This window comes from Cucurbita pepo, unplaced genomic scaffold (assembly GCF_057944985.1).
Source record: "Cucurbita pepo subsp. pepo isolate OVF unplaced genomic scaffold, ASM5794498v1 scafford_5, whole genome shotgun sequence".
Taxonomy (NCBI): domain Eukaryota; kingdom Viridiplantae; phylum Streptophyta; class Magnoliopsida; order Cucurbitales; family Cucurbitaceae; genus Cucurbita; species Cucurbita pepo.
Genome location: NW_028257910.1, coordinates 307,673 through 331,445, shown reverse-complemented (window position 1 = coordinate 331,445; position 23,773 = coordinate 307,673). Strand labels below are relative to the sequence as shown.

General features: G+C 37.1%; 1 protein-coding gene, 7 non-coding genes and 2 pseudogenes across 8 annotated transcripts in view; 1 reads left to right on the top strand and 9 right to left on the bottom strand.

The window, feature by feature from the left end:
- The window catches only part of LOC147786157 (uncharacterized), a 49,812-nt gene extending 38,920 nt beyond the window's left edge, over positions 1-10,892 (top strand). Inside the window, exon 2 of the mRNA XM_087120899.1 lies at positions 10,837-10,892. Within this exon, the coding sequence (XP_086977025.1) occupies positions 10,837-10,892 (56 nt within the window). The remainder of the gene's footprint in view (positions 1-10,836) is intronic.
- LOC147786165 (signal recognition particle RNA) lies at positions 142-428 on the bottom strand (annotated as a pseudogene).
- On the bottom strand, positions 454-753 carry LOC147786164 (signal recognition particle RNA). The gene has a single exon (XR_015414811.1).
- LOC147786163 (signal recognition particle RNA) lies at positions 1,118-1,417 on the bottom strand. The gene has a single exon (XR_015414804.1).
- Positions 1,674-1,977, bottom strand: LOC147786162 (signal recognition particle RNA). The gene has a single exon (XR_015414777.1).
- LOC147786161 (signal recognition particle RNA) lies at positions 2,165-2,467 on the bottom strand. The gene has a single exon (XR_015414851.1).
- On the bottom strand, positions 2,676-2,978 carry LOC147786160 (signal recognition particle RNA). The gene has a single exon (XR_015414792.1).
- On the bottom strand, positions 3,117-3,421 carry LOC147786159 (signal recognition particle RNA). The gene has a single exon (XR_015414819.1).
- On the bottom strand, positions 3,988-4,293 carry LOC147786158 (signal recognition particle RNA). Its single transcript, XR_015414815.1, has one exon.
- A 3,202-nt stretch (positions 10,893-14,094) lies between the features above and the next one.
- Positions 14,095-16,847, bottom strand: LOC147786156 (cytochrome P450 72A397-like; annotated as a pseudogene).
- Between the last annotated feature and the right edge of the window lie 6,926 nt (positions 16,848-23,773).

Below are 23,773 nucleotides of genomic sequence, written 5' to 3'. Positions count from 1 at the left end.
TCATATTTTAAATCTATCAATGTGGGATTGTTTTAAAGGAGAAATCTATCATATTTACAGGTAAAAAAATAATACATTCATTTAGAACAAGTGGCTAGCTCGATGTCCATAGTCCGAGCACCAAAGAATATATGTAAAAAAAAAAAAGAATATATGTAAAAAAAAAAAAAAAAAAGAAGTGGATGTCAGGTTGAGGACTACCAAGAGCGGAAGGTTACGCTGCTCTGTGAAACCAGCCTCACGCGGTTTCCTTCAACTCTAAGGACCATGGACACTAGGCCTTCGCCCAAAGCTCATAGCCCAACTCCCTACCTGGAATGCACAGGCCAAAGAACAACTCTCCAACAACCCTAACCAATGGGCAGAGCCAACCTCCAACCACTTTGTTGCCCCCATATGGGTTACAAGCACAGATTACCAAGCTCGGCGATTTCCTTAAGACAAGGACTACTTTATGAAGACTACAACTACATCTACCAAGAGGTTTATATTAGGCCTAGGAGAATCGACCGACTATCCTTCCACCGACAAGAGCGGAAGGTTACGCTGCTCTGTGAAACCAGCCTCACGCGGTTTGCTTCAACTCTAAAGGCCATGGACACTAGGCCTTCGCCGAAAGCTCATAGCCCAACTCCTTACTTGGGATGGACAGGCCAAAGAACAACTCCAACAACCCTAACCAATCGGCTGAGCCAACCTCCAACCACTTTGTTGCCCCCATATGGGTTACAAGATCAGATTACGAAGCTCGGCGATTTTCTTAACACAAGGACTACTTTATGAAGACTACATGTAATTTTAAATCTATTAATGTGGGATTGTTATAAAGGAGAAATCTATCATATTTACTGGTAAGAAAATAATACATTCATTTAGAACAAGTGGCTAGCTCAATGTCCATAGTCCGAGCACCAAAAAATATATGTAAAAAAAAAAATATATATATGTAAAAAAAAAAAAAAAAAGTGGATGCACCAAAAAATATATGTAAAAAAAAAAAAAAAAAAGGAAGTGGATGTCAGGTTGAGTTGAGGACTACCAAGAGGTTAATATTGGGCCTAGGAGAATCGACCTGCTATCCTTCCACCGACAAGAGCGGAAGGTTACGTTGCTCTGCGAAACCAGCCTCATGCGGTTTCCTTCAACTCTAAGGGCCATGGACACTAGGCCTGACCCGCTATCCTTCCACCGACAAGAGCGGAAGGTTACGCTGCTCTGTGAAACCAGCCTCACGCGATTTCCTTCAACTCTAAGGGCCATGGACACTAGGCCTTCGCCCAAAGCTCATAGCCCAACTCCCTACTTGGGATGGACAGGCCAAAGAACAACTCCAACAACTCTAACCAATCGGCTGAGCCAACCTCCAACCATTTTGTTGCCCCCATATGGGTTACAAGCTCACATTACCAAGCTCGGCGACTTCCTTAAGACAAGGAGTACTTTATGAACACTACATCCAATTTTAAATCTATCAATGTGGGATTGTTGTAAAGGAGAAATCTATCATATTACAGGTAAAAATAATACATTCATTCAGAACAAGTGGCTAGCTCCATGTCTATAGTCTGAGCACCCAAGAATATATGTAAAAAAAAAAAAAAAAAAAAGTGCATGTCAGGTTGAGGACTACCAAGAGGTTTATATTGGGTCTAGGAGAATCGACCCAAAAAAAAAAAAGTGGATGTCAGGTTGAGGACTACCAAGAGGTTTATATTGGGGTCTAGGAGAATCGACCCGCTATCCATCCACCGACAAGAGCGGAAGGTTACGCTGCTCTGTGGAACCAGCCTCACGCGGTTTCCTTCAACTCTAAGGACCATGGACACTAGGCCTTCGCGCAAAACCCATAGCCAAACTCCCTACTTGGAATGGACAGGCCAAAGAACAACTCCAACAACCCTAACCAATCGGCTGAGCCAACCTCCAACCACTTTGTTGCCCCCATATGGGTTACAAGCTCAGATTACCAAGCTCGGTGATTTCCTTAAGACAAGGACTACTTTATGAAGACTACATCTAATTTTAAATCTATCAATGTGGGATTTTTATAAAGGAGAAATCTATCATATTTACCGGTACGAAAATAATACATTCATTCAGAACAAGTGGCTAGCTCGATGTCCATAGTCCGAGCACCAAAAAATATATGTAAAAAAAAAAAAAAAAAAGTGGATGTCAGGTTGAGGACTACCAAGAGGTTTATATTGGGCCTAGGAGAATCGACCCGCTATCCTTCCACCGACAAGAGCGAAAGGTTACGCTGCTCTGTGAAACCAGCCTCACGCGGTTTCCTTCAACTCTAAGGGCCATGGACACTAGGCCTTCGCCCAAAGCTCATAGCCCAACTCCCTACTTGGAATAGACAGGCCAAAGAACAACACCAACAACCCTAACCAATGAGCTGAGCCAACCTCCAACCACTTTGTTGCCCCCATATGGGTTACAAGCTCACATTACCAAGCTCGGCGATGTCCTTAAGACAATGACTACTTTATGAAGACTACATCCAATTTTAATTCTATCAATGTGGGATTGTTGTAAAGGAGAAATCTATCATATTTACAGGTAAAATAGATAAATACATTCATTCAGAACAAGTGGCTACATTCGTTCAGAACAAGTGGATAGCTCGATGTCCATAGTCCGAGCCAGCAAAAATATATTTAAAAAAAAAAAAAAGTTGATGTGAGGTTGAGGACTACCAAGAGGTTTATATTGGGCCTAGGAGAATTGACCCGCTATCCTTCCACCGACAAGAGCGGAAGGTTACGCTGCTCTGTGAAACCAGCCTCACGCGGTTTCCTTCAACTCTCAGGGCCATGGACACTAGGCCTTCGCCCAAAGCCTATAGCCCAACTCCCTACTTGGAATGGACCAGCCAAAGAACAACTCCAACAACCCTAACCAATGAGCTGAGCCAACCTCCAACAACTTTGTTGCCCCCATATGGGTTACAAGCTCACATTACCAAGCTCGATGATTTTCTTAAGACAATGACTACTTTATGAAGACTACATCCAATTTTAAATCTATCAATGTGGGATTGTTGTAAAGGAGAAATCTATCATATTTACCGGAAAAAAAATAATACATTCGTTCAGAACAAGTGGCTATATAAAAATATATGTAAAAAAAAAAAAAAAAAATGGATGTTTATATGGGGCCTAGGAGAATCGACCCGCTATCCTTCCATCGACAAGACGGGAAGGTTACACTGCTCTGTGAAACCAGCCTCACGCGGTTTCCTTCAATTTTAAGGGCCATGGACACTAGGCCTCCGCCCAAAGCCCAAAGCCCAACTCCCTACTTCCGAATGGACTGGCCGAAGAACAACTCTAACAACCCTAATCATTGGGCTGAGCAACCTCCAACCACTTTGTTGCCACCATATGGGTTACAAGCTCACATTACCAAGCTCGACGATGTCTTTAAGACAATGACTACTTTATGAAGACTACATCCAATTTTAAATCTATCAATGTGGGATTGTTGTAAAGGAGAAATCTATCATATTTACAGGTAAAAAAATAATACATTCATTCAGAACAAATGGCTAGCTCGATGTCAATAGTCCGAGCCACCAAAAATATTTGTAAAAAAAAAAAAAAAAAAAAAAAAAAAAAAAGTGGATGTCAGGTTACGCTGCTCTGTGAAACAAGTCTCACGCGGTTTCCTTCAACTCTAAGGGCCATGGACACTAGGCCTTCGCCCAAAGCCTATAGCCCAACTCCATACTTTGAATGGACAGGGCAAAGAACAACTCCAACAACCCTAACCAATCGGCTGAGCCAACCTCCAACAACTTTGTTGCCCCCATATGGGTTACAAGCTCACATTACCAAGCTCGGTGATTTTCTTAAGACAATGACTACTTTATGAAGACTACATCCAATTTTAAATCTATCAATGTGGGATTGTTGTAAAGGAGAAATCTATCATATTTACCGGAAAAAAAATAATACATTCGTTCAGAACAAGTGGCTATATAAAAATATATGTAAAAGAAAAAAAAATGGATGTTTATATTGGGCCTAGGAGAATCGACCCACCCGCTATCCTTCCATCGACAAGAGCGGGAAGGTTACACTGCTCTGTGAAACCAGCCTCACGCGGTTTCCTTCAATTTTAAGGGCCATGGACACTAGGCCTCCGCCCAAAGCCCAAAGCCCAACTCCCTACTTCCGAATGGACTGGCCGAAGAACAACTCTAACAACCCTAACCATTGGGCTGAGCAACCTCCAACCACTTTGTTGCCCCCATATGGGTTACAAGCTCACATTACCAAGCTCGACGATGTCCTTAAGACAATGACTACTTTATGAAGACTACATCCAATTTTAAATCTATCAATGTGGGATTGTTGTAAAGGAGAAATCAATCATATTTACAGGTAAAAAAATAATACATTCATTCAGAACAAGTGGCTAGCTCGATGTCCATAGTCCGAGCCACCAAAAATATATGTAAAAAAAAAAAAAAAAAAAGTGGATGTCAGGTTGAAGACTACCAAGAGGTTTATATTGGGCCTAGGAGAATCGACCCGCTATCCTTCCACCGACAAGAGCGGAAGGTTACGCTGCTCTGTGAAACTAGCCTCACGCGGTTTCCTTCAACTCTAAGGGCCATGGACACCTATCATTCTCACCTGTCCAAACACTCTTAAGGTCTCAAATTTTAATATTTTTATGCAATTACAACATATTATGGGTTTCATTTATTTAACTTTGAAGAGTTTTTTTGAAATATTTTGATATTGAAACTTAAAATAGATAAATACATTGATTTAAAACAAATCCGTTGACAATTATAGACATTCAAATATTCCTACAAAAATTGAGCCAAAAAAATTTGGAAAGTTTTAAAGTTACATTTCTGAAATTGGAAAAAAGTAGTTGGCAAGCTCGATGTCCTTAGTCCAAGCCACCAAAAATATATGTAAAAAAATTGGATGTCAGGCTGAGGACTATCCAGAGAGGTTTATATTGGGTCTAGGAGAATTGACCCGGTATCCTTCCACCGAAAATACCGGATGGTTACGCTCCTTTGTGACCATTGAGAATTTCGTGAGAACCACTCAAAAAGTAGTTCAATTTTATGAAAAACTAAAGTGGTTCGGTTTTAGGGTTGATGTGGTCGGTTCAGTTCAATTGGCCACGTCATCGTCTCTTCCTCCACAAGGGAAGGACACGACTCATGGCGTTGCTCCTCCGTTTGAAAATGGAGTTCGCCAGCTCATTCCAGAGCATTTCTCCCCTCGATTCCTTCATAAAACATAAAGATGAACTGTCAAGGAAGAGTTTGGGATAGATATCTCACCTGCTCGTGAACTACAGCGTAAGTTATAGACGTTCAAAGTCGGGGAAAACTCGTTTTGTTGCCGGAGTAAACCTAGGAGGTGTTGTTATTAGTTACGACGATGCAGACACTGTTAGGCCACACCTCCTCACCAAATATCCTCCTTACACCTTTCTTAAACTAAAGGCATAATTCGTAGAGGTTGCTTGGGCGTGGTTGAGGCGAATTTTGAGTTCCTTCCCTCGATCTACAACTTAACCTAGAACATGATTTTTCCGTTGGTCAGCTCAAACTAGGCCATCAAACATGTTCCATTTAATCCCCTCAAGCTATTGGAAACATCAATTTTGGATTTTAAGTGCCGTAAGTAAGAATTTGAATTTTGTCCCCAAAACTTACCGATATCGAATTTCTTTGGTTACGCTTGTTCTTAAGGTTGTCTCCCTTCGAGACCTTGTTAAAAAATGATCCTTAGTTGTGTAGAAATTAATTGGGATTGGATTTGTTCATCATGACGATTCTTGTTCTTTGAAAACCTTTGAATTCTTATTCTTGGGGTTACCAGCTTTATTTCTTATGCTCTTTCATGTGAACTTTTAAACTTATATTTTATAGATCTTCTGCTCACAAATAAAAAATAAGGTCCCACCAACATTTGAACTCTTATTGGATTCAAAGTTCAATGTCTTAACCACTAAACCACAAATATATATAAAATTTGTGTAAAATAAATATTTTAACTTAAAAAACATAAATAGTATTTTCATATACTTTTAAAACTTTTTAGTTTTGCATCCAATAGGATTTCAACACATTAAAATTAATTAATTTATTAGATTAGGCGTACAATTATTCTACCATTCTTTTTCAACTGTGCCAACATATATATGGTTAAAAAAATTGTGAAATAAGTTTTTTATCCCTATGATGTGGATAAGAAAAAATTAGAAGCAGTCCGAGTATTTGATTTTGGACCTCTTTCTCCCTCAGCAAGAATCGTACACTAGATCTTTTACTTTTATTTTGGAGAACTTTTCTATTTTAGTCAAACTTCTGCATTATTGGTCATTTCAAGAATTGAACTGAAGGTCTTTTACCCATTAAAATGGAATTTAAAATTTTTAAAATGTCAACTTAGGTACAATTATTAGTTATTGCTTGATATTTTGCTCGCTATTGACTTATGATTCTACTTATGAACAAAAGGATTAAGAATCAGACTCAAAGACCTCTCACATCAAACGCTTGAATCAGACAACTAGACGAACAATATTCTTACCATTATTATTGTAACACTCAAAAAATGAAGGAAATTAGCTCCAACAAGAATAAGCCGCCATGTAAGACCCAAAGAGTCGAAGGAAAAAAATTAAGAGGATGAAGAAAGGACAAAGGTCTTAAGCAAGTTATGTCTATACGGTAAGAATTAATCTTAACGACTTAAGCTCTTTAGAAAAGGACGAAAAAGGTCATTTTCCAATTTTTAAGAAATTTTCCAAATTTTTAAGAAATTTTCCAAATTTTTAATTCCTTAGATGCTCGGGAAAAATGACCAAAGGTTCGAACATGTTTTAGAAAAATTAGTGTTTTTTCGAGAAAAATAATAATAAAATATTCAAAAAGTAGCAAAACACCAAAATACCCCTAAAATTATGGATAATTACGGATATGCCATTGTGCTCAAAATTAGAACCACCTCCTGCACAAAATCCTTCGAATCTCAAAATCCAGCCGTTGGATCTTCTCTAAAATTGGACACCATCTAGAACATTCACAAGTCATCAAATCCAACGATCAGAACTCAAATTGGTTGTTGGTAGCTCACTAATCGGAGATGATATTTTCCACAAATTTTCCAAAAAATTCAATCTCCAAATCATGACGATTCTGGAGGTTTCAACGTTGGTGGAAGTTTTTCCTATAAAGTCTAAAGTTGGGGCAACAATATGGAACAAGATTAGAGCAAGGTCGAGCTCCCAATCGTAAGCAATAAGCGTTTAGATTTTTTGTCTCCTACGATCAGATTTCTTCCAAATTCGAGAGCAATTTTCCACCATTTCCCTTCAAACTTGTTCCTACAGTTTCTAAACAAGATTGCCCACAAGTTCTATGAAGGAATAGGGTGTTAAAAGTGCCTAGAAACATTTCTCCCAATCCAATCAGCCATTAAAGAGTTTCAAGGAAAACTTGAAAATACAACTAGATGATACACGATAAATCTTCAAGCAAGAGTAATTCCAATTTGTTACTGCACCGCGAAGAAATGTTTTCATAGAAGATCATCAAGAGAAATAACCTCAGGAATGAGCCCAATTGAAGGAAATCAATTTTAGGCTCAAAATTGGGGGCAAGTGTCGGATTCCTATCTATAGTCAAATTTCATTCAAATTAAGGATTCCTTTAGCTTCAGAGGACGAAGTTGAGTAACTTTGATGAATGAATTGAGAGTTGAAATGTCGTAGAATAAGCTACCCAAGAGAATGAAAATCTAGTGTTTTGGGTGAGTTGCAGACCGAGAACGATTTATGGAAATTGAGGTCCCACACTCAAAGATGTTCTTCCAAACCAATTTTTTTAGCTTGAGGAAAGGATATGAAAGAGGTCCCATGAAGAAATCGGGCCTTGAAAATCCATAGAATTGGCTACCCAATAAAAAATCCTCTATTTTTTCTCAGACCAGAAATCAATTTTTGGACAAACTTCGGGAGGGAATATCTTGTGCTACAATTCACAGGTATGAAATCAATCCCTAGCCCATCCTTGTAACAAAATCTTTAAGTTTCATGAAGAAATTGAGGGGAGAAACACTATGAATGATGTTGTGGAGCTTGAGTTTCAGACGGCGGCGCAAAGGACGTGTGCATCTTCGTCCTGTCCAGAGGAAGAAGACAATGACGTGGTCTGTTCAGTTGAATCGGCCATGTGAACCTAAATTTCGACTTTCCCTTGATTTTTTTCAGTTTAAATCTCCTTCCAGTCCGGTTCTCATGAAAAATCTTATGGTTCAAGAAACTAGACACAATAAGGAGTTTGTGGAAAAAAAATTTGAGGTAGTTCGGATACTAAAAGCTAAAGAACTTAAGTCCCAGTAACTGAGAGCTAGTCGTGGTTTAATTTTTTTTGTCGGTAACTAGGAGCTGGTCGTGGTTACTGTAACGACCCAAAATTTTTTACTTAATTTAAGGTCGCTACCGTATACATACCATAAACATTGAATGCGAAAGACTTCATTTAAATTCCATAAAACATAACCTTTATCTTAAAACACAACTATGGACTTACGTGTTTCGAAAACATCTTTAAAACGACACAACAAAAGACCCGAAATAAAATAAATAAGCGTTTAAGTTTAAAACATCCTATTCTATCCTAAGTCTAAGAAAATAAGTGCCACTATCCTATGCATGTGCCATGATCTTGAGTTGTGATGCCGTCGTCAGCTGTACAGGAATGCCTTGCCTTAACCTGAAAAATGTAGTAGCACATGGCTTGAGTATTTAAAGAAATACTCAGTAAGTGACCCCACTATTGGGGTTAAATGCAACAATCACATGCAATGAAATGATGGGACCTATCTTTCATTTCTTTTCGTTTCGTTTCGTTTCATTTCATTTCGTTTCGTTTCGTTTCGTTTTCCCTACGGTGTAATCCTAACAGGTAATCGTGGACATGTACCATATACTCTACACGCAGCCCATACGTGCGAGTATGGGCTCACCAGCTAGTTCGCACACCGCTGGGCCACTGTCCCTAGCCGGTGGGCATGCTCTGGGGGCCCACTGGGACCCGTTAAAACTAAAACCGTCATGGCAGCGCTATGCAGGGCATAACGATCGTTGTCCTGCCATTTGGATGTACGCGTCCGTACCCTCGTGATGGGATAGGGGTATCCCCCCAAATGCATGATCACACAATATGCATGAGGTCCCACTAGTCCTACAGTCATCATTTAATGATCATAACCCCGTGTCACGTTTTCATGCTTACATGTCATTCTCATTCTCATTTCATTACATATCACACATATTCCTAGCGGGGTTATGTATCATGCAATTTACCGTATTTCATGTCATACAATTCATTCAGTTACATTTCAATACTCATACAACAAGCCATAATCGTACAAGGGTCACACATCGTCACATGCATTCATATCACATCAACTAAGCAGCATAAATAACATACATTCACGTTCACATGATTTTGTACTTAAGCACAATAATCTAGCATACAATGTATCATATCATAACCAAGTCAATAACGTAAACACTTCATAGTCATATCGTTCTCTAACTTACCATAGCCTTAACGTTCTTATACCTATCACAGACATATCATTACGTGACGTACCTTAGTCATATCATCACCAGAACGTATCCTAACGCCATCGTTCTATCAATCTATCACAAACCTATCCCTTTCTACCCATAACCTAACCGTATTCTTTCATCAATCTCTCCTATCCATAGCACTTCGGTATGTAACCTAACCTTAACGTTTCATGAACGTATCTTACTCCTATCGTTACATTTTGTTTTGTGCATCCTTCTCGTATCCTTTCTCAAACATCTCCTAGAGCACATCGTACCAGAATTATTATCATACAATCCACATATTATATAACATAACATAACATATAGAAAGCATATCGATCCACAGACAATTCACACATATATATATGACACGTGCAGAACCACAGGGCACGTGTCAACATCAAAAATAACCATGCCGATAGTAAGGTCACTTACCTGGCTAACTTAAGTCATTGTCACGAATATATCTTTAATGAAAGTTTGATTCCGTCCGGGTCCACTTATATGAGCCCATGACATTAGTTTCGGGTTTGAATTCTACAACATTATTTCTCTAATTTACATTGGTCCATTGTTAGAAGTCTTGAAATGTTATATATCTATAATTATATTTTTATTAAAAATCTCATTTTTCATGGTTATTGTGGTATAAAAAGTAGATACAACTAAGTTATTCTGAGCTTTACTGTTTTCTGTATTTACTATTTACCTTTCTCTCCATATTTAGTTTGTGGTTTTTAATTCCCTAATCTTTTTTTTTTTTTTTTTTTTATCTGTTGGCTTTTTAATTCTGTTCTCATGTATTCCAAATTTACAGTGGATCTTTATTTCCAAATCTTTCCTTATCTCAGTGTTTCCTATTTCCTTATCTCAGTTTCCTATTCAGAAGTTTTCTTGGCCATTCTATCTTTAATCTATTCATTTGGCTACTGATAAAAATTTAATCTAATATTACTGATATGCATGATTGACTAGAATTGTATAAATTGTTTGACATTTAATTTCTAACTAAAAGATGGATCATGGTAATAATTAAGATCTAACTATAATTTCTAAAAAATAGGATAAAAGAAAATAAAGATTTAATACATACCTTATTAATCAGATCTATCTTCACGTAAATCTTCAGCTAATCTCAGCTGGGTAAAGGTCATTCTCATCTTTTTTTTTTTTTTTTTTCCTTCAAGTAAATCTGACAATTATTGTTTTTCTTTTTTCTGTTTGCAGTAACTGTTACTTTCTGGCGTCAGGCGTTGAGGAGAGATAATTGTGGGAAGGGATGAGAGATTAGTGGAGAGAACTGGGGAAATGTTGTTTTTATTTATTTATTATTATTATTTTAACTACCTTATTATAATTATTTTTATTTGTTTATTTATTTATTTTTTTTTGGCTATTACAGTTACATCTTTTTTTAATGTAACTAGTAGTTAGTCGTTATTACATTTTTTTTCTTAGGTAACTAAGAGCTGGTCGTGGTTACGTTCCTAGCTTAACTTAAGGTTGTAATTAAAAGCCTACATACAAGTAGGCAATTTATTGAGTTCTTAAGCACTTCATGTTTACCTTTTTTTTAGGTAACTAGGAGTTAGTAGTGGCTACTTTCCAAGTTTAGCTTAAGGTTACAATTAAGAGCCTACACACAAGTAGGCTACTTTTTGAATTCTTTTTTTTAGGTAACTAGGAGTTAGTCATGGCCACGTTCCAAGCTTAGCTTAAGGTTGCAATTAAGAGCCTACACACAAGTAGGCTACTTTTTGAATTCTTTTTTTTAGGTAACTAGGAGTTAGTCATGGCCACGTTCCAAGCTTAGCTTAAGGTTGCAATTAAGAGCCTACACACAAGTAGGCTACTTTTTGAATTCTTATTCACTCCATGTTAAAAAATTATTTATGTAACGGTTTTACAAAGCCTAAAGCATTTGGTGACATACAATTAAAACATTTACAAAGCCCAACACTTTAAAATAAATTAATTGATTTGTATTAGTTCAAAGTCTAATCTCTTGACCACTAGACCATGAGACCACAAATATTTACAAAATTTGTGTGTAATAGATCTCTGAATTTTTAAGACACCTAAGTAATGTGGAACTTTATACATGACCTTAAAACGGGGTTATTAGGTTACTAGTAAGTTTTCACGCCCATGGAATCACGTTAGGTTGCACTTTAATGTTTCACTAAGTTAAAACTAATATGTTTTGATGCTACTCCATAATAAGCCTATGTTAATTTATAAACCATGTTCCAAGAATATATGTAGGATCAATTGAATACCATGGTAAATAAGTTGCTAGGATCATACCCAAAAGTGACGTTATCTCCCATCACGCGATGTATGACGATGCCCCTATTCCTTTTTTATGTGGGATGCCCTACACTATGTATCATGAGAAGGATGATAAGGAGGGCCTCCTATTTCCCTTACTTAGATGAGATACACTGCATCAGAATTTACTAGTAGGATGATACGATCATGATAGCGCCACTCTTGTGTTCACAGGAAGAAAACTAAAGCTTACTCTAGGGAAAAGTTTTTAGGATCAGAAAGTGATAGTTAAGAATATAAGCTCTAAGTGTCAAGCCTTAGAAACTCAATAAGAAATAACATCCTAATAATGTTTCCCTTAAAAGCCTACAAGTAGGCTACTTATTGACTTTTTATTCCCTCCATGTTTACATTTTTTTTTTCAGGTAACTAGGAGTTGGTCGTTAATGGGAGCGAACTTTAGAGCATGGGTGATAAGACAATCCTAATCCTCAGCCCAACGATCTAAGCTTTTCTTGGAGCAAAAATCCTTGAATCAAAGAAATTAACCCTTCTTTTTTCAAAATTCTGATCAACCAAGAGAGAAGACTAAAAATAGATTACCTCTCGATTTTAAATATTTGTAGTCACTCCACAGTTGAACTTGATCAAGGCTGGATTGAATGGCTCAGATGTAATCGTACCATCAGAATTGCATGAAACTTAGAAATGACAGAGCTGATGCTCAAATTTCTAAGGGTAGAAATCCTAGAAATGACAGAGCGCTCAAATTTCTAAGGGTAAAAATCCCAACTTGATAGCTTCATTTTATTCATAAAAAATCCCCATTTTACGTAGAAATCCCACTCTCATTTAAACCTTAAAAAAAAAAAAAAAAAAAGTTAGGACGACTTTGACAAGTTACTTCCCCATCCTATGGGGAATGCAACAAGTTATGGAATTATAATAATAAATAAAGTTTGCAAATAAATTATCAATTAAGTGCTATCTATAGCAACTCCATCCTCCCCTCCAACCGAATAAATATTCACTTTCGAAACTTCAAATGATCCTTACTCAATCAAAACAACTTGTAACACATGAAATGGAGGTTGAATCGAGTCTATCCAATTTTATAAATGAAAAATGAATGTTTGTTGAATATTCTTGGCCTTGGATTGTATAATAAGTCTAGTTGAAATATTTGGAACATCATGATACTTATTAGAGGGCCATGAATAACCTTTGTCTTTAACTTAGTATATGTAACACCCCAAACTCATTGCTAGCAGATATGTCCTCTTTAGGTTTTCCCTTTCGGGCTTCCCCTTAAGGGTTTTGAAACCCCATCTGCTAGGAAGAGATTTACACACTCTTATAAACAATGTTTTGTTTCCATCTCCAACGAATGTGGGATCTCACAATTCACCCTCCTTCAAGGCTCAGTGTCATCACTAGCACTAGTTCCTCTCTTTAATTGATGTGGGATCTCACAATCAACCCCCTTTGGGGCCCAGTGTCCTCGTTTGAACTCGTTCCTCTCTCCAATCGATGTGGGATCTCACAATATACCCCCCTTCGAGACCCAGCAACTTTGCTGGCACTCGTTCTTCTCTGCAATTGATATGGGATCTCACAATCCACCCCTCTTTAGATCGCACCGCGTCTTGCTCTGATACCATTTGTAACAGTCCAATCCTCTTCTGGCTTTCCCTTTCGGGCTTCCCCTCAAGGTTGTTAAAACGCGTCTACTAGGGAGAGGTTTTCACACTTTTATAAAAAATGTTTTGTTCCTCTCTCCAATGAATAAAGCCACCAAATGTTTTGTCCTTCATGTCTAATTAGTGTTCTAAATGAACCCTAATTGGAGGGCTAATGATGAGGAAAGAAAAACACAAGGAAAAAAAAAAAAAAAAGGGAGAATGGAGTCCCACTGTGGCCACATATCTTTCATTAAAAAAATTGAGAATGATGGAGAGGCAAGGATTTTGGGCTTTTGGTTCTTGTTTTCTTCAAATTTAAGATGATTTTTTTTTAATAAGCTTTTGAATTTTTGGTGGGTGGTTGGTGGAAAATTTTCATATCATTAAATTGATCCCCTAAATAAATTTATCCGTTTTTGAACTTTTAATACTTGGTATATTATTGTGTTTTCAAGTCACCTATAAAATTTGGTAGCTATTAGATATGCCTAAGATGGTAAACGGAGGAGGAGTAAAATGACCATAATGCCTTTCATCCAAATGGGAAGAACCCAACTTGATTTTGTGTCACTCTTGAAACTCCCTCAGCAAATCTGTCGGGATTAAACTCATTTGCATCATCACCCCATAGCTTTTTATCACGATGGATAAGAACAATTGGGAAACTCTCGCTGGTAAAGTCAAGTTTTCAAGTTTTGTTTTGTTTTGAACGAGACGAGTAAGTAACCCTGCTGGTTGGTATAATCTCAGGACTTCGTTCAATATCATCGTAACCTAAATGTTGGGAATAACATAAAGTTTAACCAATGAAATAATAAAATAAAAAAATGAAAATATATAGAAGAGAGTCTTACTCAAAATTTTTAGACAATTTAAACCATCAAAATCTGGTTTGATGTTACCAAAGACTTGTAGGACCTCTTCCCTTGCTAGATCTTGCCATTTTGTGTATGAGCTCAATAAAACCATAGTCAAAACTAGTAGCATTGTTGTGGTTTCTTGGCCAGCGAGGTAAAAGATTCTACATTCTTCTACTATGTCTTTGATACTCATTGCGATATCGTTGTTTTTGTGCTCTCGAATTTCTTTCAAATTTGATTTTAAGAGGATGCTTAATAGATCCGTATGCATAGCTTCACCTGCCATCATAGCCCTTTGCCTTTTGTTGATAGCCCAAGAGCAACGTTTTTAATTCTTTGCTCATCTTTTTCATTATATTGTTTGACTTTGTTGGTACAAGCCTGCACAAACGTTATAATAAGATGTTATACGAAATTTCATAAATAATGTTCCTATGAGATCTCACATCGATTGGAGAGAGGAATGAGTGCCAGCAAGGATGTTGGCCCTGAAGGAGATGGATTGTGAGATCTCACATTGGTTGGAGAGGGGAACAAAGCATTTTTTATAAGGGTGTGGAATCTTCTTTCTAGCCGGCGCGTTTTAAAAACCTTGAGAGGAAGCCTAAAAGTGAAAGTCCAAAGAGGACAATATCTGTTAGCGGTGGGCTTGGGCTGTTACAAATGATATCAGAGCTAGACACTAGGCGGTGTACCAGCGAGGACGTTGGCCCCAAAGGAGGGTTGATTGTGAGATCCCACATCGATTGGAAAGAGGAACGAGTGTCAGTGAGAACGTTGGGCCCCGAAGGAGGGTTGATTGTGAGATCCCACATCGATTGGAAAGAGGAACAAGGGTCAGTGAGGACGCTGGGCCCTAAATGAGGTGGATTGTGAGATTCCACATCGATTGAAGAGAGAAACGAGTGCCTCCGAGGACTTTGAGCCCCAAAAGTTGGTGGATTATAAGATCTCACATTGGTTGGAGAGGGGAACGAAAGATTCTTCCTAAGAGTGTGAAAATCTCTCCATATAGCATAAGCGTTTTAAAACTTTGAGAAAAATCCCTAAAAAAAGACTCATATTCATGTCTAAATGGATTAGGTATTTAAGCAATAAATAAGAATCTATAAATTGAATTGTGCAAGAGTTCACCTCCATCCTAGTATGTAAACAGTAGATATAACTTTAACGACTAGATTCTCAGGTTGTTTAAGACGTATAAAGATCATTTTTCCTTGTTCATAGCTGCTTCCAAATGCTGTTCGAGAAATCACATCAGCTGCAAAGTGTTCCAAATGAGGCATCACATCCAATTCATAATATCCATCTTCTGAAACCACTTCTTCCCACTTCCTAATCTTCTCGGTGCAACTCTCACACATTACAGGACACCATGTCGTGTATAGGAATTTAAGCATATATATGAACAATTAGACTCCCAAAAATATTGTTGCTCAATGTTTTTAAACCAATCTAACTGTTAGTTATAACAACTCAAGCCAACCGTGAGTAGATATTATCTTGTTCGGAATTTTTATTTCAGGGTTTGTCCCAAAGTTTTTAAAATGCATTTGTTAGAGAGAAAGTTTCCACATCCTTGCTTCGTTCTTCTCCCCAATTGGTGTGGGATCTCACAAATAGACGCGTTTACAAGAGTGTGGAAACCTCTCCGTAGCACACACATTTTTAAAACCTTTAGGGGAATTCTGAAAGAGAAAGCCCAAAGAGGACAATATCTACTAACGGTGGGATTGGGCTGTTACAAATGGTTTCAGAGCTAGACACTGGTAGGTGCCAGTGAGGAGAAAGGAACGAGTGTCAGCGAGGATGCTGGGCCCTATAGAAGAGTGGATTGTGAGATTTCACATCGGTTGGAGAGAGGAATGAAGTATTAAGAGTGTGAAACATCTCCCTAGCAGACACGTTTTAAAACTGTGAGGCTGACGGTGATATGTAACGGTCCAAAACGAACAATATCTACTAGCGGTGGGCTTGAGCTGTTACAAGTCGTATCGACACCAACAATTGTACAAAATTAAACTTAATAATACTAACTATGAGTTTATTTATTTTGATATCGAATTACAAGAAGAATGCATACCTTCAAGTATTTGAAATGAAAGGCTGGATTGATTATCTTTCTATGTTTAACCATTTGGGTCCCATTTGGGTCCTTCATGACTAGGAAGTCCATGGAAAAGCTTGTAAGAGGGTTGATAGTTGGCTTATGAATATCATGCATTAAACAAAGTGCAGCTGGATTGATTATCTTTCTATGTTTAACCATTTGGGTCCCATTTGGGTCCTTCATGACTAGGAAGTCCATGGAAAAGCTTGTAAGAGGGTTGATAGTTGGCTTATGAATATCATGCATTAAACAAAGTGCAGCTTTGAGTTGATCAGGGTCCATGATGTGCACTCTTTGATATGGTCCAACCCACATGAATTAATGAACTAATTCTTTCCTGTATTTAGTATAAACAAACATCTGAAAATATTAAACATCTTTCCTAAAACCACTGCATCTAAATGGTAATAAAAGTTTTCAATTAATAATCATCAAATAAATTACAAAGAAAATGGGATGATCTCAATTTATAATCATCAAATAAATTACAAAGAAAATGAGAAGATCAATTTATAATAATCAAATAAATTACAAAGAAAATGGGAAGAACAATAAATGAAAGGACAAAGCTAAGTCTAGTTATGTTTGCTAATTTATAAGTAATGGTGACTTATAAAAGATGTTTCGTTATCCTCCCCAATCGATGTGAGATCTCACACTACACCCCCCTCCCCTTCGGGGCCCAACGTCCTCGCTTGCACTCGTTTCTTTCTTCAATGGATGTGGGACCCCCACCAAATCCACCTTTCTTCGGGGCTCCACCTCCTTGCTGGCACATCCCCCAGTATCTTGCTCTAATATCATTTGTAATGGTCCAAACCCACCGCTAATGGATACTATCATCTTTGGACTTTCTCTTTTGGGCTTTCTCTCACGTTTGTAAGGAAGAGATTTCCACACACTTATAAAGAGTATTTTGTTCACCACCGATATGGGATCTCTCACTAATCATATATAGCTTGATCACTTCTTTTTAAGAATAATTATTTTCAATCTTTTTTAAATATAATAAATTGAGAGGTAGGAAGGTTTTAAATAAATTTAAGGGAAGAAATACCTCTAAAGTTACTATTAAATATGCTTACGTCATATTTGCTTGATTTTTCTAAAGAGATTTTTTTAATCAATTATCTTGTCCTTTTATATTTATGATTAAATTATCTTTATTATTAATGCTAATGGACAATTAAAATTAAATTAAGCACACTACATAATTATTTTTTGACATAATTTTAAACATCAATTAATGAGGCTATAAATAGAATCAATTCAAAATCCAGTTAGACCGGCTTGCTTGAACATCTTTAGTAGGGAATTCAATTACATATTAGATTTAGGTATTTTGTTTGGTGGTTGTAATGCGCGTTGAAATAAACGAGAAATAACATAAAGTAAAAATGCCTTCTAGTTTGAAAATGCAACTAACCTATACTAACCTATAATCTAATAATTCAAATTATGAAATTACCCTAAGCATGGGTCATGGTCTCCTAGGTGCGATGCCACCGTCAACCGAGAGGAGCTTTATCTTTATCTGAAAATGAGAGTAGCACATGGTTAGAATATTTTAAGAAATACTCAATAAGTGACCCCCGGTCGGAGTTAAATGCAAGCACATATAATTTCATGAACGAGACCTATCATAACAGTGTATTTTCCTATGGCGGCTAACCTAAATGGGCAATTTGAATGTGTACTTTCCCTACACATAGTCCACACGTGCAAGCATGGACCCACCAGTCAGTTTGCATACCTCCTGGGCCCCTTTCTGTTCGGGCGAGCATTCTCTGGTAGCTATTGATAGCGGGCATCCGTTAGGAATAACAACCGTCACAACTGCATTATGATAAACATAAAGATCGTTCCCCTGTCTTGTAGCATACACGTTCGTACTATCGTGAAGGCCTCGATGCAGGAGCACACAATAATGCATGAGGTCCCAACATTTTTCCATTTTCGTTATCATATAATACAATTCCGTTAGCGTTTCCTTCATATCATATCATTTTTCATATTGTTTATCATATCTTCATGCGTATGTCAGAGTTGTATTTCATATAACTCGTTGTTTTACATATCCATCATATCATATCATTTTTCATATTGTTTATCATATCTTTCATGCGTATGTCAGAGTTGTATTTCATGTAACTTTTTGTTTTACATATCCATCATATCATATCATTCATGTCACACATATGTCATATCATAACGTTTTCATGCTTTTAGATATAACAATCAACATCATGCACATATCGTATCATATCATGTATCATAACAGTCACATAGCATATCTCGAGCATGTCTTCAATATATCATATCATAAACATATCAATTCATCAAAACAACATAACATTTACATATCATAATATATACATATCATTTCATAACAGTTTGCATATACAAGCATATAACACGTGTGGAGCCACGAACACATGCCATCATACAACACAAAATTATGACAGAATGATGGTAGGGTCACTTGCTTGGTTGGCCTTAGCTGACGTTTTTCCTAATTGGAGTACATTCGCTCCCGTTCCTCGAAATTACTCCAATTATCGTCGGTCATCATTTTCTACTAAAATTTTCATCTCGTTTTGTTAGTAATCTAAGAATTCTTAACTCGGTTGAATTTAAATCGAGAAATTTACCCTTACTGGCCTTATTTTCCTTAAACAAGCTCAAATTCAACTTCGAGATGGTCGGAACTATGGAAATTAGCTATTTTTCCCTTTACTGAGTTGAAGGAGCGAATTTTGAGCCGTATAGTCGAGCCGAGCCATTTAAGCCGACTTAGCTGAGGAAGTGTCGTACTGCAGGTGTGCCACATGGTGCAATCAAAGTTTGACGCGGCTATTGGCGACTTCAAAGCCGACTTAGCTGAGGAGTGTTTCTGGTTATATGCACCTATTATGTGCAGATCTATAAGATTCTAAAATCTGAAACTCAAACCCTCTTTTCCGACGACGAATCACATTGTGAAGGCGTAAGAACTTACCTCCTATGTACGTGCAGTCGTCGGTGATCCCTTTCCCAATGTGAGTTGGTTGTTTCAACACTAGATCTATGAGATTATCGTTGTCGGAGTATTCTCAAAAATCACTCACTCTCCCTCTCTCGTTTTCTCTCTGTGTTTTTCCTTTCTACTTTGTAGGTGGGTTCTGTGACGGTGACAGGATTCTTGTGGGTTCATTTGGAGCAGTGTGGGCATCGGGTAGGGTGTAGCTGAGAGGGGTGCAAGAATTTCAGCGCCTCGCCAAAATTTTTGCGCATTTTCTGGCGACCTAGTGTTTTAAATGTATCTCCACTTGATTTCATCATGTTAGGCCATTTTAATGAGAGTTAAAGGTTATAATAATAATAATTAAATAATTATGTAGGAAATTTTGGGCGAGTCGGAACCGCTAGAACCCCAACCAACCACCCACTCTCCATTTGATTCTCAGGCCGCCTCCTTTCCATTGCAACAACATAGAACTTCTCCCCCATTTGACTTGGAGCTCCCCCATTCCTCATAGAGAAGATGGTGTAAACCTCCTTTAGAATCTTGTTAGCGCATAATTAACCCTACACTTCGAGTTGCAAACCAGTATCGTTGCAGTTGGTCGAACGATCAACGACGTCAAGAATCCAATACTATATAAGAACCATCGTCATCACAAGTCATCAGAGGAGGTAATTGGAACCAAAGGGCGACTAGACTGCGCATGGATTTCCATTTGAAAAAGAGACCAGTGAAAAAAATAAACAAGGAAAACCAATTTCTAACCGTCGAGTAGAGAAAAAAAAAAAAACTCTTTAAGTACTCAGACGCACAACCCACAAGCTCTTTACGCTTCAAGTCTAGGCTAACCAAGTAAGTAGTTTTACTATTGGTTTGGTTAGATGACTTGTTTGCTATATGAATGACTCGTGTGCTGTGACCCCCTACATGTGTCATGTTTTGGTATTATTTGACGTGTGCTATGTTATGTCTATGCTACGATATATGTTATGTCATGATACACGTTATTATATGTTATAAGTTATAATATGATATGATTATGTATGTTATTGAACTATGTTGTGTTATCAATGTCATGCTATATAAACTCTGTTAATATCTTCGCTCTATGCCTATGAGACATAAGAAAGTCATGTATGTTAATCATGAAATATGATGACAAGTATTATGTATGTATGTCTTATAGGAATGCTATATCAAGAAAAGAATGGAGTATCATAAGTACATGTCATCCATTACGATATCATGTACACTATGATATTATACGCACTCCTTTTGCTCAGTGACTTCACACACGCACGCACGCGCGCGTGCATACACACATTATGTTCTTTGAGGTAGGATTCTCCACAGATTTTGTAAAGGAACTCGGCAGAGGTTTGGACCAGAAAATAGAACCCCGAGAGTTCGTCCAAGAATGGTAAGAGGAAGCAATGAACCTACTTTGAACACGCATTAACTCCGTCTTTGTTTGGTGTTTAAATTTAAGAAAAATATCATGATGTAGTCGAAACTACGATCTACAACTTCGCTAAGGAAACCAAGTTGATTTGAGTTCAAAATAAAAAAAATACAAAAATTTAAAACTCAAAGAAAAAAACCTAATCGGATCTATGTTATGACTGTTAGAAGGAGAGATGAAGTTTTGGCGTGCCACGTGTCAATCAGCAAGAGGAATGATGCGTGCTATCAGAAGGAAGACACCCGTCGGGTGCCGAGTAGAACGATGCAACAAGCGTGGCGTGGAGCGACATGTCTCCACCCAGACGAGGACACGCCACCTTCTACAATACCGATCCGACCCACGTATTTTGACCCAAACTGACCTGCCACCCACTAACCAACCCGATTCAACCCTTTGTCCAAAGAAAATTGAACTGACTAGCCCACTATCAGACAAGAAACCTTGACCTGCGACCTGCGCTTGTAGAATCCTCTCACGCATAGTACTCGCACGTGGCTGTCACGAGAAGAATATGTGACGACGTTTGGTAACGCGTGGCCTGCGAGTGTAAGATGATTTTTGGTATGCTCGATTTCCTTTGCTAGATTTTTATCCTACTTATGATGCTAACTATATTTTTATGTTAAATAGGTCCTAATCGAGGAAAATCACTTCTTTTGGACACCCTTGAATAGTTGATATAAGATCTACTATCAAGATTTGCTCTTCAGTACATTTATATATAATTCTTGAAAAATACTTGATGAGGTAGAACAGATTCTACTAGTTGACACTAGAAAATCAATCTCGGGGCAATGGGAAACATTAAGATGTTAAGTAAAAATTGTTAGGTTGAACATGGTGTTTTTAGAAACCATGAGAGAAATTCAATTTCTCAAACTTTATTGGTAAGTAGTCACTAATAGTTCATAGAGTAGGAATTACTTTCAACTATTAAAGTTTATATTTTCAAAATTGTTTCAAAATATGTTCAAATTAAATGAAGTACAATTAGTATATGTTAAAACGTTAACACTTACTATAGTTTCAAAATATTGAGATATTCATGATTAGAGAATCAAGAATAAGAAGACAAACTGTTTTCTCCTAAAGGATGATACTTGTTTTTGGCAGTCAATTTGATTAACATCAAATGGAATAAAATGAAAAGACTAGTAAAAGGTAATTCTCTAAACGTTGGAGTTAATTACTTTACATGTGTGTGGATCTTGCTTTTTAGCCAAGATAATCATTGACTTTTATTGAAGAAGGCTACAAGACAAAAGATATTTTTACTAAAGGCAACTTAGTCTATTTTTTGAAATGTTTAAAATAAATAAATAAATAAAAGAGACTAAAATTGAAATCCATTTATGTAAATCTATCCAGACATTATGATCCGATCATAAAATTAGTGGATAGAAAGTTGAATTGATTTCCTAACTCTAACCATGATACAATTTTATCAAATGTAATCAAGCATATATACTGAGAAAAATATGTACGTAATCATGCCTAAGTGTAGGCTACTCCAAAAGAGAAACAAAATAGTTTTTGTTTAATTCTAAATAGAAAAAGATATTTGTATGGCAAATGTAATTTTTTAAAGGATCCTTTGATAAGGTGAGATAGTGTTAATTAAACAGTTCCAAGTGAAGCTGTTGAGCATTATTGGGAGTGAGTCCCACATTCAGTAATTTAGGAATGATCATGGGTTTATAAGCAAGAAATATTATCTCCATTGGTACGAGGCCTTTTGGGAAGCCCAAAGCAAAGCCATAAGAGCTTATGCTCAAAGTGGACAATATCATACCATTGTGGAGAGTCGTGATTCCTAACATGGTATTAGAGTCATGCCCTAAACTTATCCATGTAAATAGAATCTTCAAATATCAAACAAAGAATTGTGAGGCTCGAAGGTGTTCAATGAATAAGGGCCCAATGTTTTATATATTCCAAGTGGCGTAATCTGAAACCTGAATCCAAGACTTCTTATGTTCCAAGTGATGTAGTCTGAAGACCTACAGACAAAGATTATGTTCCAAGCGATGTAGTAATAGTCATGAACATATTGTACCAGGGGAGTTTTAGGGGTTTCTTGAGTTTCTTAGTTTGAGAACCTTGATCCTCAATTCTTGAGTTGTACCTCGTATTCTTCTTGTCTTAATGGATATAGGGCTTGTGTTGGTCTTTTACTTGGTTCTTGTCTTTAGAGCATTCTCTTAGTTTCTTGGGTCTTTTAGTTCTTATTATTGAGGCACAAGTCATATCTTAAACTACTCATAAATCATGAACTCAGAATAGTAACATGCATGAATCATTCAAAGTATCATAAAGTCATAACATGTTTCTTAAAAATTCTAGTTATGAGTCATTAAGAGTATTCCTTTAAGCCTTAACTTATATCCCTAACTTTGTTTAATTTCTAAATTTTACATGTTTCATAACATGTATACAATCCCACCTACAATTACCTGGAGCTGATGTACAGTCAATCATGTATACAATCACACATACTCAATGGGGTGATATCATTCATCAAGCTTCCAGAGCGTAGATACACAAATTCTCATTCGCTTTTCAACGTCTGAGGTTGTTATCATAACTACCACACACAAAAAAAAAAAAAAAAAAAAACATACAACAAATCCATACGGGTCTTACCACATATCATATACTACTAAACAGGGTTAGACTGCATACTGGGATGTGGTGAAGCATGTCGTCGAGCTGAGTCTTAGAGACTCTTATACTAATATGTCACGTCCAAATTTCAAGGTTTCAAAAAAAGAA